This window comes from Dryobates pubescens, chromosome 7 (assembly GCF_014839835.1).
Source record: "Dryobates pubescens isolate bDryPub1 chromosome 7, bDryPub1.pri, whole genome shotgun sequence".
Lineage (NCBI taxonomy): Eukaryota > Metazoa > Chordata > Aves > Piciformes > Picidae > Dryobates > Dryobates pubescens.
Window position 1 is genome coordinate 38,929,054 of NC_071618.1, and position 14,459 is coordinate 38,943,512.

The window sequence follows — 14,459 nt, forward strand, 5'->3', positions numbered from 1 at the left end:
AGCTCCATAGGCGCAAAATGGCATGAAACCTCTGCATCTGTAGTGATGCTGTTAGCTTCTGTAATTAAATATATCTGGTGTTTTCATATAAAAGATAGAAATGGCCTTGTCCATTACTGGAATAAATGCTTTGTGTACTCTCAACAGGAGTGTATATTCAACTTTGCACGCACAAGAAGCTTGTGCTGCAAAAGAACGAATCAACGCAGGAGGACACCTGCAGATCGAAGCCCGAAAGGCGGCGCAATTGGCCGCTGTGAAACAGATACTTGATCAGCAAAATTCATACACATGGAATGAGAATGTCCCACTAAAAGTAACTGTAGAACTCAAGTGATACACGTCTGGATTAAACAGGAAAGGCTACGACGACGTTACGGCCGTGTAAATCGGCAACAGGCTGAACACGTACGACGTAAAGCGAGTTCGACACCTTGGCCAGCAGCCTCCGGAGAAAGCCTTCAGAGCGTCGACAGCATGTTCCCTCATGCCTGTTATTGCTGACACCAGGAGTAATAGATCATTTTATCTGTAGGATAACATTTAGCAATGAAGAGAAAAAAATCAAACCCCCACTCTATAAAGTATGAATTCTAACAATTAACTGCGGCAATTAAGTAGCTTTGCAACAACTTGCTTGGGCGTCGAATCGTATGTACAGAACTGAAAAGGTCCCATCACATTTATGAAAACAATCATCCACAGGGTCATCTTCTTTTGGTTTTGGGGTTTTTTGGTTTGGGTTTTTTTTTCCTTTTCAAATTTATTAATATGAACTGGGTTCCAAGGGCTCGTTTTCTTGCTTCACTTGCACGTTGGATGGGAAACCATTTGAATTGGACACCACCATCACAAACGGCTGCTGCTGGAATCTCTGCTCCGGCTGCTCCGTATCGTCTAAGTCGTCGCTGTCGTCTTCTTTGACCTCTCCCTGCACGCCAATTTGTTTCGTTTCTGGTGCTTTAATAACTGAAGTGATCACCGTGCCCGGTGGGTGAGCTACCACCTGGGAGCTGCTGGGCGAAAACGTTACCACAGGGGTTGTGGCACTGAAGGATGGAGATGAAGACGCGTTGACTGTTCCATTGCAAACTGTCTGCACGCTGCTGGTGAGCACCTGCTGAACTTGGGCTGGGCTCAGCACAATTGAGGAAGGAGGGGAGACTGGCTTCTGAGACTGTAGCATGACGTTCTCTTTAAGAACCGTCATGGGTTGTGAAGTAGGAATGGCTTGCAAGATGAATTTTTGGGGTGTTGTTGATGAGGCTGGATCTGTGCTGGCTATCACTGTAGTAAGAGGCACTGTCTGGAGTGTTACAGTATGCAGCTGCTGATTTCCAGGAGAAACAACCACTGGAACTTGAGTTGGAGTCTGTAAAGTCCTGTTAAGATTAGAGAAGATTACAGGGTCAGAACACTTCCACACTGAGTTTTGAACAATGATTACAGATTTACTTTTGAAAAATCCCTTGGCAACACAAACTTTTCATTTACCCAGAGGTAGCAGTTGATCTCCTAATAAAATGAGGACTAGGCCTGACCTGAATTCAGCAACACAGTTCCCTAACCATGGCCAGGACCTTCCCTGGTCCTAGCAAGACCGCTAGGACAAATAGTTCTCTGTTTGCTAGGCTTGTAAACTACTTCTGGTAAAGCAAATAAACAGAATTTATTCCCAAAACATCATTTCAGTTGGGAATGATTCCATCAGTTACAGGCTCACAGACCTGGGTACCACATTATCTTCTGTGTACATACAGATGAGAGAACAAAGAGGGTTAACAGCTGGAGTGCTGAAGTACACTGCTACAGTGGACAACGGTGACTTAGAGATGTGGCTGAAATGCATAGAGTCCAGTCATGCAAATAAACCCCCAAACAAAAGACTCAAACCACAACAGAATCCTGGTAAGGCAAATAATTTCCACAGGGGTGGGAAAGAGGAAGGGAAGGGCAACTGCTTTGACACCCTCCCACAGCTTGCTCCACCATGCCACACCATTCTTTCCTTCTGCATGTTCTGCAAAGTTTTCTCCAACCTTCCTGCTTCTCTTCAGTGTTTTCTCCTGACTGCCCTCCTTCTCTTTTACAGTCTTAAGCTCCCTTTTGTGTTTTCTTGAATGTACATGACACTGGCCAAAAAAACCCAACACCAACTGTCTTGTCTTCTTCCTAGCTTATTAATGCCCCTGCTGAAAATCACTGTAGAGGGAAAGCAATTTACTGTCAGCATTTGTACTTTCAAGCCCATGCACAACACTGCACGTTCTTCCTTCTGAAGACAGATCCTCAGCTATGCTGTAAGGGTTACCTATATTTATGTATCTACCTTGGAATGTCCTTCTGCCCACATAGTACTTACTTTTCACAGCTCTGTGAAATCCTGCTTGCCAGCATTTAGCTACTGATCATTCAGATCAGACTCAACATGTTCCAAATTTCAATTTAAAACCATGCCTTGGTTATCCCAGCTACAACAGAAAAGGCTTACCAAAGCAGGACTTACGTGATCCTGAGGCTATGGGGCAATGTGGATGCAGATGCTGCTGCTGGCAGTAGTCCAACTGCACAGGGAGCTGCATTTCCCTGTTTTAATGCAGCAGCAGACAAGCAAAGGAAAATTCGTAGAGGATTTCCCAGGTCTCTCTCAGCTGAGACCTCTGGGAAGGGCTTCTAGCTGAGCTCCACAAGATTGCTCTAGCAAGAGCAGCTCCAGTAACCCAGCTGGTATCAGGCTCAAAGCACAACAGTAGAGTAGAACATTATTAACCAGGCTGGAAAATGCCTTTGAGATCCTCAAGCCCAACCTATCACCCAACACCACCTAATCAACTAAAGCATTGCACCATGCACCCCATCCAGTCTCTTCCTAAACACCTCCAGGGATGGTGACTCCACCACCTCCCTGGGCAGCACATTCCAATGGCCAATCACTCTTTCTGGGAAGAATTTCTTCCTAACATCCAGCCTAAACTTCCCCTGGTGCAGCTTGAGACTGTGTCCTCTTGTTCTGATGCTGGTTGCCTGGGAGAAGAGACCAATTCCCACCTGTCTACAAGCTCCCTTCAGGTAGTTGTAGAGAGCAAGAAGGTCTCCCCTGAGCCTCCTCTTCTCCAGGCTCAGCAACCCCAGCTCCCTCAGCCTCTCCTCATAGGGTTTATGCTCCAAACCCCTCCCCAGCTTTGTTGCCCTTCTCTGGACACGTTCCAGCAAGTCAACATCTATATGCATATAGATACAAGCTCAACCCAGGGAAGTCTACAGAGATCAGCAATGGAAGTAGAAAAGATAAGAAGGAAAAGAAAGCTGACACTTGCCATGAGAAAAGATTAAAAATATTAGAGCAGATATCAGGCAAGCTTCTTAATCCATGAAGAAACCTTCTGGAGCTGGAAGGATTAAGATCAACCCAATAGTTGCAGTTTTGAAAGCAGCAGCTAAGGCTGCTACCCTGTGCTGGTATGCCATCCAAGTGTTACTTGGAAGCTACTTTCTGGTTCTTTAGCTGTTTGTTTTGGTTGGTTGGTTGGTTGGTTGTTGTTTGTTGTTGTTTTAAAGTGTCTAGCTACTCAGTGGCTGCAAAGGACAACCTCAGAAAGTGTGAACTAAATCTAATCAATGCAGAAGATACTCTGCAAAGCACTTTGAGCAACAGCTCTTGCAGAACCCAACCAGACCATCTGTCTCAGCACACTGTAATTAGCAGTTGCACATTGATGTCAAACCATTTTATTTCTCCTGAAAGCATGTCCCTTACCTGCACTGTGTCTAACAGTGTAATCCAGGGGCTCTACCTTCTCCATCAGTCAGGACACGTATATGATACACACATATCTACACATGTATGTATACACACACAGAGCTTGCTAACAGGGATGGCATGCAGCAGATGCCTGTACAAGCACAGATTTAAGTAGCACACAGCACCATAAATATATGTCCTTATTTATGTTAATGGTGGCCAAACAAGGTATTTGCCTTAGCTGGTAAGGCCACTGACAACTGTGTCTGCTTACAAACTAAAAACCTATCTGCTCAGTTAGCCTTGAACATCACTGAAGAAACCACTGTCTTGGTTAATAATGTTGCCTGGTTTACAATTAAAAACCCAACCGAAAAACCTCCACAAAACCCCACAAACAGCAAAACCTACATAAATGTACACACTACTTAAAGTGGTGTGTTTACACTGGGCTAGTATTGTTTTAGGTACTTTGAACTATGTATTTTTCTCTGCCTCTGAATTTCACTGCCCATTTGTTAACACTCCTCCTGCTCTGAGGTACAAATCTATTGGGCAAGTAACAGTTCTTGCTGAGGTTACAGAAAGAACATTGAGCAACAGTGCTGAAAAGGCAAATGCTGCCATAAAACAATCTGGTTACAATTGAGAAAAGAATGACAAGAATTCTGAAGTTCTTTTAGCTTGGCAGGAAATTATCATCTATTCCTTGATCCCTTTGGTACTGCTAAAAGCCTAGAAATTGTGCAGTATCACGTTAGCTCCTCAAGAGGTAACTAGTGCTAAAGCAAACAGTCAGTGGCAGGCAGGCAAATCAAGTTTATTCGTGGTGATTTATGTGAAACTTATGAAATGCAGAAAGGGAGAAGATACTGAAAAGACTATTTTTTGAAGCTGCAAGCCAAGGTAGACAAAGTAGTGCACAGCACAATGAGAAAAGGAAACAAAGCAACATTAAACAAAACAGAGAGAAAGGTAATGCAAACAAACTTCCTCTCCAACGTACACATTGTTCAGTCTACAGCTACACAGGAAACGATGGCCTTGAGATAAATGGGTGACTTTCCAGGGACTTTCACCATTTGAACAATTAACTGGTTACAAGCAATCCACTCAGTGAAGCCAGGAAGAGTGAGGGAGGTGAAGAGGTGGAATTTGCTTGTTAGAACCACTTCAGATGCCCGAGTCGAGGCAGCCTCTCACGTTACTATAGGAAGCAGCCCAGCACTGCAAACTGGTCCACAGCTCCACTCATGTATGTGATCCTGAATTGTCAATAATCCTGTCAATACTTCACCCTAACATTTTGCCTCACACTCACCAGCCCTTCTGGAGCACAAGCCATGCAGACACAATCTGCTAAGCAGTCTAGGGTGAGATGTCCGTGGCATGCACTTGATGCCTTCATACCCAGTCTGAACACAGTCTCCTCCAAAGGAGTGTGGAACTTGCCTGTTCTTGCCTAGCTCTTAGCATGGATAATCTCATGCATCATGAGGACAGACACAGAGCACTCAACTCTTCAGTCTGGTGTCTTACAGTCTTCTTTCCAGAATTTTTCAGAACTGCACACTCAGCTGAATTTAAACTCAGAAACTTTGCTACTAACTTTGCTGCTGCAGAAACCCCACCTCTTTCAACAGTGCCACAGACAACCTCCTGTGGATAGCTTCTTATTGTGCAGAAAGAAAATTCATCTGTCTAGGTGACACTGAAATCTCTTCCAGAAGCAGCCTTCTTCCTATCTATCACAGAACTTAAATCAGAAGTGGGCTTAAGAAAAGGTTATCTTAGCTGCAGGAAAATCACATCAAAATGTTTGGTTATACACAAAGACTTTGCTGTGATAGAAGTTGTCCCTGCTGTAAACATGTTCTGAGAAACACATCCTGTTGTAAGTTCAGTTTCTTGTAGAAGCCCACTGAGACTACATCAGCCTATTTCTGACCAACACCTCCATCAGGAAGGGCATTGTCCTCACTGCCCTGAAACTTGAAATGCAGTCAAGCCTTCACATAAGAGGTGACAGAGATAAGCTCTTTGAAATAATGATCTGCTCCCCCCCACTTCCTTTAGGGAAGGCTACAGCCAGTAGTGAGCCAGATCCAACAGCATCTGCTAGTCTCTGTGCTGTAGTGCTCCTACTGCAGGCCTTGCTTTGGAGCATGAAGACCTAATTTGTTGCCCTAACAGAAGACTACCATCTAACTACAAAGAGAAGCAAAGGATGTGCACCAGTGCTGGATGATCAAAGTAAGGCCTTCCAAACATTAACCAGAAGTTTCTGATTATCTAGAAGTCCTCAGCTGGCCTTGTATTCCTTTGCTCATGTTCTCCCATCAAGTCCCAGGAGACTGACACCTGTGACTGTTTATATTCACCATTCCTATAGGAACAGCAAGAATCTGGTGGGCTACAACATTAGCTGATGTTGGGCTGATTTAACTCTTATCTAAGGAAAAAGCCAAGAGCAGATGATCCATGCAACATCTCAGCAGGACAGTGCCAGACTGCCTCCATGTGTCTGTGTGGTTATGCAAGTTCAAGCAAAACCAATACAGACAGGATGCAAAGTACAACTACAGGACATCACAGTGACATTCACTGCACAACTTGCACAAGCTAACATTCCATACATGGAACAAGACAACAACAATTCATTTGAAATAGCAGCTGTAATCACCTTTTCAGAGTCTACAAACTCATGCCAGGCAAATCTGTCTATTTTTCAGCATCAGTGCAGTGAGACCACCAATACATCATGACTTTCAAAGGCTCCCTCTGCTTATTGGGACAATCCACTGTGTGGGCACATTATTGGCTTCATCACTACTCTTACACAGAATGCTCAGGCCCAGAAAAAACATTGTTCACCTTCAGCTACTTCATTCTCTTCTTGAATGAGAATCTTGCCACTGTGGTCCATGCTTGTGTCACCTTCAGGATGAATTAACTGCAACATTTAGTCCAACATGATGGCATTCAACAAGTCCAAGTGCTGGGTGCTGCGCTTTGGTCACAGTGACCCCATGCAGCACTACAGGCTGGGGTCAGAGTGGCTGGAGAGCAGCCAGGCAGAAAGGGACATGGAGGTGCTGGTTGACAGCTGGCTGAACATGAGCCAGCAGTGTGCCCTGGTGACTAAGAAGGCCAACGGCATCCTGGCCTGCATCAGAAATAGTGTGGCCACCAGGAGCAGGGAAGTCACTGTGCCCCTGGACTCAGCAGTGGTTAGGCCATACCTTGAGTCCTGTGTCCAGTTCTGGACCCCTCAATTGAAGAAGGACATTGAGACACTTGAACGTGTCCAGAGAAGGGCAACAAGGCTGGGGAGATGTCTTGCGCACAGCCCTGTGAGGAGAGGCTGAGGGAGCTGGGATTGTCTAGCCTGAAGGACGCTCAGGGGAGACCTACTTGCTGTCTACAACTACCTGAAGGGAGGTTGTAGCTTGGAGGGGGTTGGTCTCATGTCCCAGGCAACCAGCACCAGAACATGAAGACACAGTCTCCAGCTGCACCAGGGGAAGTTTAGGCTCAAAATCAGGAGAAAGTTCTTTCCAGAGAGAGTTTTTAGCCATTGGAATGTGCTGCCCAGGGAGGTGGTAGAGTCACCGTCCCCAGAGCTGTTCAAAAAGGGATTGGATGTGGCACTTGGTGCCATGGTTTAGTAGTCATGAGGTGTTGGGTGACAGCTTGGACTTGATGATCTTGGAAGTCTTTTCCAGCCTTGTTGATTCTATGATTCTTTGATTCTAAGAGGCATCTAACCTTGGTAAGAAACACACTTACTATCTCCTCTGCATACAGCAGTGCATCAAAAGCCAAGACCTTTCCACTTCAGAGTAAGGCACTACCCTCCACTCAAAATACACAAAACTCTGTATGAGGTTTGTGCAGCTATAAATGAAGCCACTGTCTCCTGTGAAGAACCAGCCCTTGCTGTTTGATGCACATTCCTTTGAGAAAGGCAGAAAGGCCCTGGGGAATGGCTCCCACACTCTCCCAGCAATGCTCTGACTTTACCAGTCAGTGCTGCCTCATGAAGGTGAGGGATGGTGACACGAGCCTTTCACAAGATTCATGAAGTGAGACTCTTTTGCCAACTTCCTCAGCAGACAATATGTGTGTTCAGAGTTCCCTGAAGGATATAGTTCAGTGTTAAGAAGCCAAGTGTTTTGACCCCTAATAATCCTGAATATTTTATGTATATAGTTTTTCTTCTCAGAATGCAAACAGCAGCAAACTGCTGCAGAGGGAAGATAATTTACTTCCATGAAGAAGAGAGAAAAAACCCTTATATGAATAAAATTCAGACACTCCATTGCACAAGGCAAATTTATGTGGGTCTAAGATGTTCACACTTTGAGACAGAGCCCCCAAATCCTGGGTTGTAGTTTCATTTTCACTCTTAACTGCTCACACACCTTAGTACATTCTTCCTTAACCAGCAACACTTCCACACCATTCAGCAATTATGTGCTGCACAGAACAGATGGGATGGGTCTCTTTTCTTTTCCCTGCATGCAAGACACTAAAGACATTGTAGAATAATGCTTTAAGTTGCAAACAATGGATTAGAACTGTCACAATACAGAAGTCTAAGGGTTTAAGGCTTTTGCCTCATCCTAACTTCACACATGTATCTACTACTTTTTTCCACTTAGTCATTTATTGCTCAAGGTCCAATTGTGAAATACTGTAATGCACTAATTGGATGTCATAATGTCATTGAGCAGCTTTCCAAACCTTAGACTGGACTTCCTGCCTGCTCACATTGCTAGGTTTATACTTCTTGTTACCATGGTTTTGATACCATCTATACTATTAATACTGGTTTCAGAATAGAATTAACCAGGTTGGAAGCGACCTTTGAGACCATTGAGTCCAACCTACCACCCAACACCATCTAATCAACTAAACCACGGCACCCCATCCAGTCTCCTCCTAAACACCTCCAGTGATGGGGACTCCACCACCTCCCTGGGCAGCCCATTCCAATGGCTGATATGTAATCCAGTCTAGGTCTAGCCTAGAGCTATACAGCCCTGCAAATTGCTGAACTTATGCCCCATTAATGTTCAATAGTACTATTCTACTGACTTAAATGATCCTGTAGAGCTTCAATTATGTCTGCACTTGCTCCCTTTCACTGTATTGACCTAGCCAGTTTTTACAAGCAATGAAATCCTTCACCAACCCTGAAATCATAAGACTGCATAATAGCTTCATTCCTAAGCTTTAAGAACTTACAGGACATCACTTGATTTTTAATTCCCTAAATCAATTCCAAAACTGGCTTGTAGGTTTTTTGGTTGTGTTGTTTGTTTGTGGGAGTTTGTTTATTTGTTGTTGTTTTGCAGTGTTTTTTGTTTGATTTGGGGGTTTTTTGGGGTTGTTTTCAAATTCTTTACCTTTCACATAAACTGATCAAATATAACCCCTCCCTCCCCTGTGCACACCCTGCACTAATTCTAGCTATTTAGAACAATAAGCAAAACACAATTTATTTTCAACTCATGCATTTTAGAATTGGAAGACAAATGAGAGTAGAGGTTGTCTACTTAAAAACAGTAACTCCTTCCAATCTATTTTACAGTGCCTCCCAATAGCTACAAAAAATACTTCAGCTTTCATGGCCCAAGGTATGGAGAGATAGGCAGAGTCCAAGGGCATGAGATTTAACACATCCAAGTGCCAGGCTCCACACATTGGCCACAGCAACCCCATGCAGTGCTACAGGCTGGGGTCAGAGTGGCTGGAGAGCAGCCAAACAGAAAGGGACCTGGGGACGCTGGTTGGTAGTAGGCTGAACATGAGCCAGCAGTGTGCCCAGGTGGACAACAAGGCCAATGGCATCCTGGCCTGCATCAGGAACAGCATGGCCAGCAGGAGCAGAGAAGTCATTGTGCCCCTGGACTCTGCACTGGTTAGGCCACACCTTGAGTCCTGTGTCCAGTTCTGGGCCCCTCAGTTTAGGAAAGATGTTGAGTTGCTGGAATGTGTCCAGAGAAGGGCAGCAAAGTTGGTCATGTCAAAGTATGCTACGGTAACTCCCAGTTCCTAGGGTCAGCCACATGGACACCAAGCTGGCAGATGAGCACATTTTTGAAGCACAAGAAAGAAACTAGTCCATCTAGCCATCACTTAGTGATTTATTTAGCATGGATTTAGCAAGGGCAGGTCCTGCCTGACCAACCTGATCTCCTTCTATGATCAGGTGACCCACCTGGTGGATGTGGGGCAGGCTGTGGATGTATTCTACCTGGACTTAAGCAAGGCCTTTAACACTGTCCCCTACAGCAAACTCCTGGCCAAGCTGTCAGCCCATGGCTTGGACAGGAACACACTGGTTTGGGTTAGGAACTGGCTGGAAGGCCGAGACCAGAGAGTGGTGGTGAATGGTGCCACATCCAGCTGGCAGCCAGTCACTAGTGGTGTGCCCCAGGGATCAGTACTGGGCCCCATGCTCTTTAACATCTTTATTGATGATCTGGATGAGGGCATCGAGTCCATCATCTGTAAATTTGCTGACGACACCAATCTGGGGGCAGGAGTTGATCTGCTGGAGGGTAGAGAGGCTCTGCAGAGGGACCTCAACAGGCTGGACAGATGGGCAGAGTCTAATGGCATGGCATTTAACAAGTCCAAGTGCCGGGTGCTGCACATTGGCCACAGCAACCCCATGCAGTGCTACAGGCTGGGGTCAGAGTGGCTGGAGAGCAGTCAGGCAGAGAGGGACTTGGGGGTACTGGTCGATGGTAGGCTGAACATGAGCCTGCAGTGTGCTCAGGCAGCCAAGAGGGCCAATGGCATCCTGGCCTGCATCAGGAACAGTGTGGCCAGCAGGAGCAGGGAAGTCATTGTACCCCTGTACATTGCGCTGGTTAGGCCACACCTTGAGTACTGTGTCCAGTTCTGGGCCCCTCAGTGTAGGAAGGATGTTGAGTTGCTGTAACATGTCCAGAGAAGGGCAACAAAGTTGGTGAGGGTTTTGGAACACAAGCCCTGTGAGGAGAGGCTGAGGGAGCTGGGGTTGCTTAGCCTGCAGAAGAGGAGGCTCAGGGGAGACCTTCTTGCTCTCTACAACTACCTGAAGGGAGGTTGTAGCCAGGAGGGGGTTGGTCTCTTCTCCCAGGCAACCAGCACCAGAACAAGAGGACACAAGAGGGTCTCAAGCTGCACCAGGGGAGGTTAAGGCTGCAGGTTAGGAGGAAGTTCTACACAGAGAGAGTGATTGCCCATTGGAATGGGCTGCCTGAGGAGGTGGTGGAGTCACCATCATTGGAGGTGTTTAGGAGAAGACTTGACAGGGTGCTTGGTTGCATGGTTTAGTTGATTAGGTGGTTTTGGATGATAGGTTGGATGCGATGATCTTGAAGGTCTCTTCCAACCTGGCTTATTCTATTCTATTCTATTCAACTGCTATTTATACATCTGCTTTCTGTACATTTTCTTACCTTATGTTCTGAACCGAGGGGTTTAAGCTTTCGTCTGGAACATTACTGGCTACAGCTGCATGTCCTTCTGGGAGGGGCTGCAAGGGCTGCATTACGTGAACTGTCCGATAAAGCTGAGTGGGATATACTGGCTGTGGAGACTGCATTGTCCTCAAAACTTCTGAAGTCAAGCCAGGCATTTGCTGCTGTACAACTTCTATGTGCTCCTTCAGCTTCGCAGGCTTGGCGTTTCCTGTTTTGAGCGCTGCGGTCGATCCTCCCTTTGCTCCCCCGTTCGCAGACGACCTAGATCTGCTCGACTGGTTTCTATTGGCCACAGGAGTCGAGAGCAGACTCGAATCTGATGATTCTGTGCTAGGGCTTGCTTCTTCATCATCTATGTAGATGAGATCTTTTGGCATTTCTTTAAATTGATACACTAGGCGCTGACCTTCTACTTTAGCCAGTATTCCTCTTTGGTAATAGTATCTGTTTAAAACACACGCACATCAAGTCACATAGGGTTTGTTACAAAGGAAACAGCCAAACACAAAGGTCACAACCCCCCCTCTAAACAAGGCCAGCAGTAACAAGCAAATAGCACTTTAAGTGCCTAGTTTCTTCAGTATAAAAAAGTGGCCAATTCAATAGCCTATTTTTCCCTCAGGCTTGAGGTGAGGAGAAAGTTCTTCACAGAAACAGTTACTGGCCACTGGAATGTGCTGCCCAGGGAGGTGGTGGAGTCACCGTCCCTGGAGGTGTTCAGAAAGGTACTGGACATGGCACTTGAAGCCACAGTTTCATTAGTCATGAAATGCGGGGTGACAGGTTGGACTTGATGATCTCTGAGGTCTTTGCCAACCTTAATGATTCTATGATTTTCAACCAGTACAAATGATTTCATTAATATACCTCAATTCATGACTGTCTTTTCAGAAAATAAATTAAAACATGGAGCATTTGGTCTCCTAATTGTTGCTGTCTGCGACTACCTGAAGGGAGGTTGTAGCCGGGGGGGGCTGGTCTCTTCTCCCAGGCAAGCAGCGCCATAACGGGAGGACACGGTCTCAAGCTGTGCCAGGGGAAGTTTAAGCTCAAGGTGAGGAGAAAGTCCTTCACTGAGAGAGTCGTTGGCCATTGGAATGTGCTGCCCAGGGAGGTGGTGGAGTCACCATCACTAGGAGTGTTTGAGAGGAGACTGGATGAGACACTTGGTGCCGTGGTTTGGTTGATTGGATGGTGTTGGGTGATGGGTTGGACTTGACGATCTCAAGGGTCTTTTCCAACCTGGTTGATTCTATTCTATTCTATTCTATTCTATTCTATTCTATTCTATTCTATTCTATTCTATTCTATTCTATTCTATTCTATTCTATTCTATTCTACTTTTGTCAGTGGCTGACAATGGAGATGCAGTTTTCCCAGTAGCACTGAAAATGTGTGAGCTGAGACCAAAGGTAAATGATTATGGGTTGATATTAGTAAGGGTTACTTTTAGTTAGCTTATTTATTTTGCTGAAATAACTTCTGCATTTCCCAAACTAACACCTTCCTCCTGTTGCATGGAGTGGGAAAGGCCATTTAATGCATGCAAACACTAAGGCAACAAAATCAGTCTATTATCAAAATGCACATACCTGAGAGCTCTACCCATTGTTTCATAATTCATGTCAGGTTTGTTTTTGTGCTTTCCCCACAACCTGGACACAGCCTTGGAATCCACCAGTTTGAAAATGCCCTTCTCTCTTTGAGTCCATTTGATGTATTTAGGGCAGGTAGCTTTGTCCTGGAGCAGGGCTAGTAAGAACTCCCAGAGATAAATGGTATTGCCTAAAATTAAAGTATATCAGGACACAGAGGGGAAAAAAAAACAAAGAAGAGAGAAACAAATATTAGTTGACTGTATTTTAATAATGATGTAAATAACCTAAACATTAATAAGCTGATATATTTACCAACACTCTACCATCCACAAGACTAGGAAATAGTGATGGAAAGGCATGAGATTCGTGTTAGTTAGAATCTGGGTGCCCAAACACCCTACCCACTGTTTTATAACTTAGAGAACCAGGTAATAATCAACCTACAGTCACTTTGTTCCAACCACCAATGTTAGACAGCATTAGTTACCTATGAACAGACTTCCCTTCTGCCTAATCCAGTAACAGAAGCAGTCACTGCTCTTTTATCTGGAACAGAAACGTTCAGATGTGTCCTCTGAAAGTGCTGGCAATGAAGTGCTGGCCTGCATTAGGAATAGTGTGGCCAGCAGGAGCAGGGAGGTCATTATGCCCCTGGACTCTGCATTGGTTAGGCCACACCTTGAGTCCTGTGTCCAGTTCTGGGCCCCTCAGTTTAAGAAGGACATTGAGACTCTTGAACGTGTCCAGAGAAGGACAACAAGGCTGGGGAGAGGCCTTGAGCACAAGCCCTGTGAGGAGAGGCTGAGGGAGCTGGGGTTGTTTAGCCTGGAGAAGAGGAGGCTCAGGGGAGACCTCATTGCCCTCTACAACTACCTGAAAGGTGGTTGCAGCCAGGAAGGGGTTGGTCTCTTCTCCCAGGCAACCAGCACCAGAACAAGAGGGCACAGTCCCAAGCTGCACCAGGGGAAGTTTAGGATCGAGGTGAGGAGAAAGTTCTTCACCGAGAGAGTCGTTCACCATTGGAATGGGCCACCCGGGGAGGTGGTGGAGTCACCATCCCCGGAGGTGTTCAAGAGGAGATTGGACATGGCACTTGGTGCCATGGTCTAGTCATGGGGTTTGTGGAGTCAGGTTGGACTTGATGATCCTCAAGGTCTCTTCCAGCCTTGGCGATACTGTGATACTGTGATAACTACTTTGCTGAATTAAGGTGAGTGTTCTAATCCTTTAAAAGGCTAGACAAATACTTGCTTCAAAAATCAGATCAATATGGGGCAATCAGTGGCACATGCAGAGGTGGGCAAGCCTTCAAGAATAAAGTTCAGGTTATTTTTTTCTCTAATCCAATGAGTGCTTGCACTTAATGGTAGACAACATCCAAATTTCATTGTACCATTGAGCGGGCAAAAGCACTTACACACGTGAATCTGTCACACCTGTTCAGTGTTTACTACGTATAAAGAAACATCATTAAACTCAAAGAGTGTGAACACTGAAATTTGCATATATTTTTTTTCCCTGAAAACCCATCTGAGGAGTCTAAACTCTTCTAACTAATGAGAGTCTTTTCCCTGCTTTTTTTAAAGGCTTTTGGTGTCTGATGTTCTTTTGGACACTTAAAGCTGCACAGAAGCTTCT

At 45.4% G+C, this 14,459-nt stretch overlaps 1 protein-coding gene across 1 annotated transcript in view; it reads right to left on the minus strand.

Moving 5' to 3' along the window:
• Positions 1-452: 452 nt before the first annotated feature.
• The window catches only part of ELF1 (E74 like ETS transcription factor 1), a 52,316-nt gene continuing 38,309 nt past the window's right edge, over positions 453-14,459 (minus strand). Inside the window, exons 6-9 of the mRNA XM_054163086.1 lie at positions 12,816-13,008; positions 11,200-11,667; positions 7,153-7,155; positions 453-1,382 (exon numbers count right to left, since the gene is read on the minus strand). Of these exons, the coding sequence (XP_054019061.1) occupies positions 767-1,382; positions 7,153-7,155; positions 11,200-11,667; positions 12,816-13,008 (1,280 nt within the window). The 3' untranslated portion in view covers positions 453-766. The remainder of the gene's footprint in view (positions 1,383-7,152; positions 7,156-11,199; positions 11,668-12,815; positions 13,009-14,459) is intronic.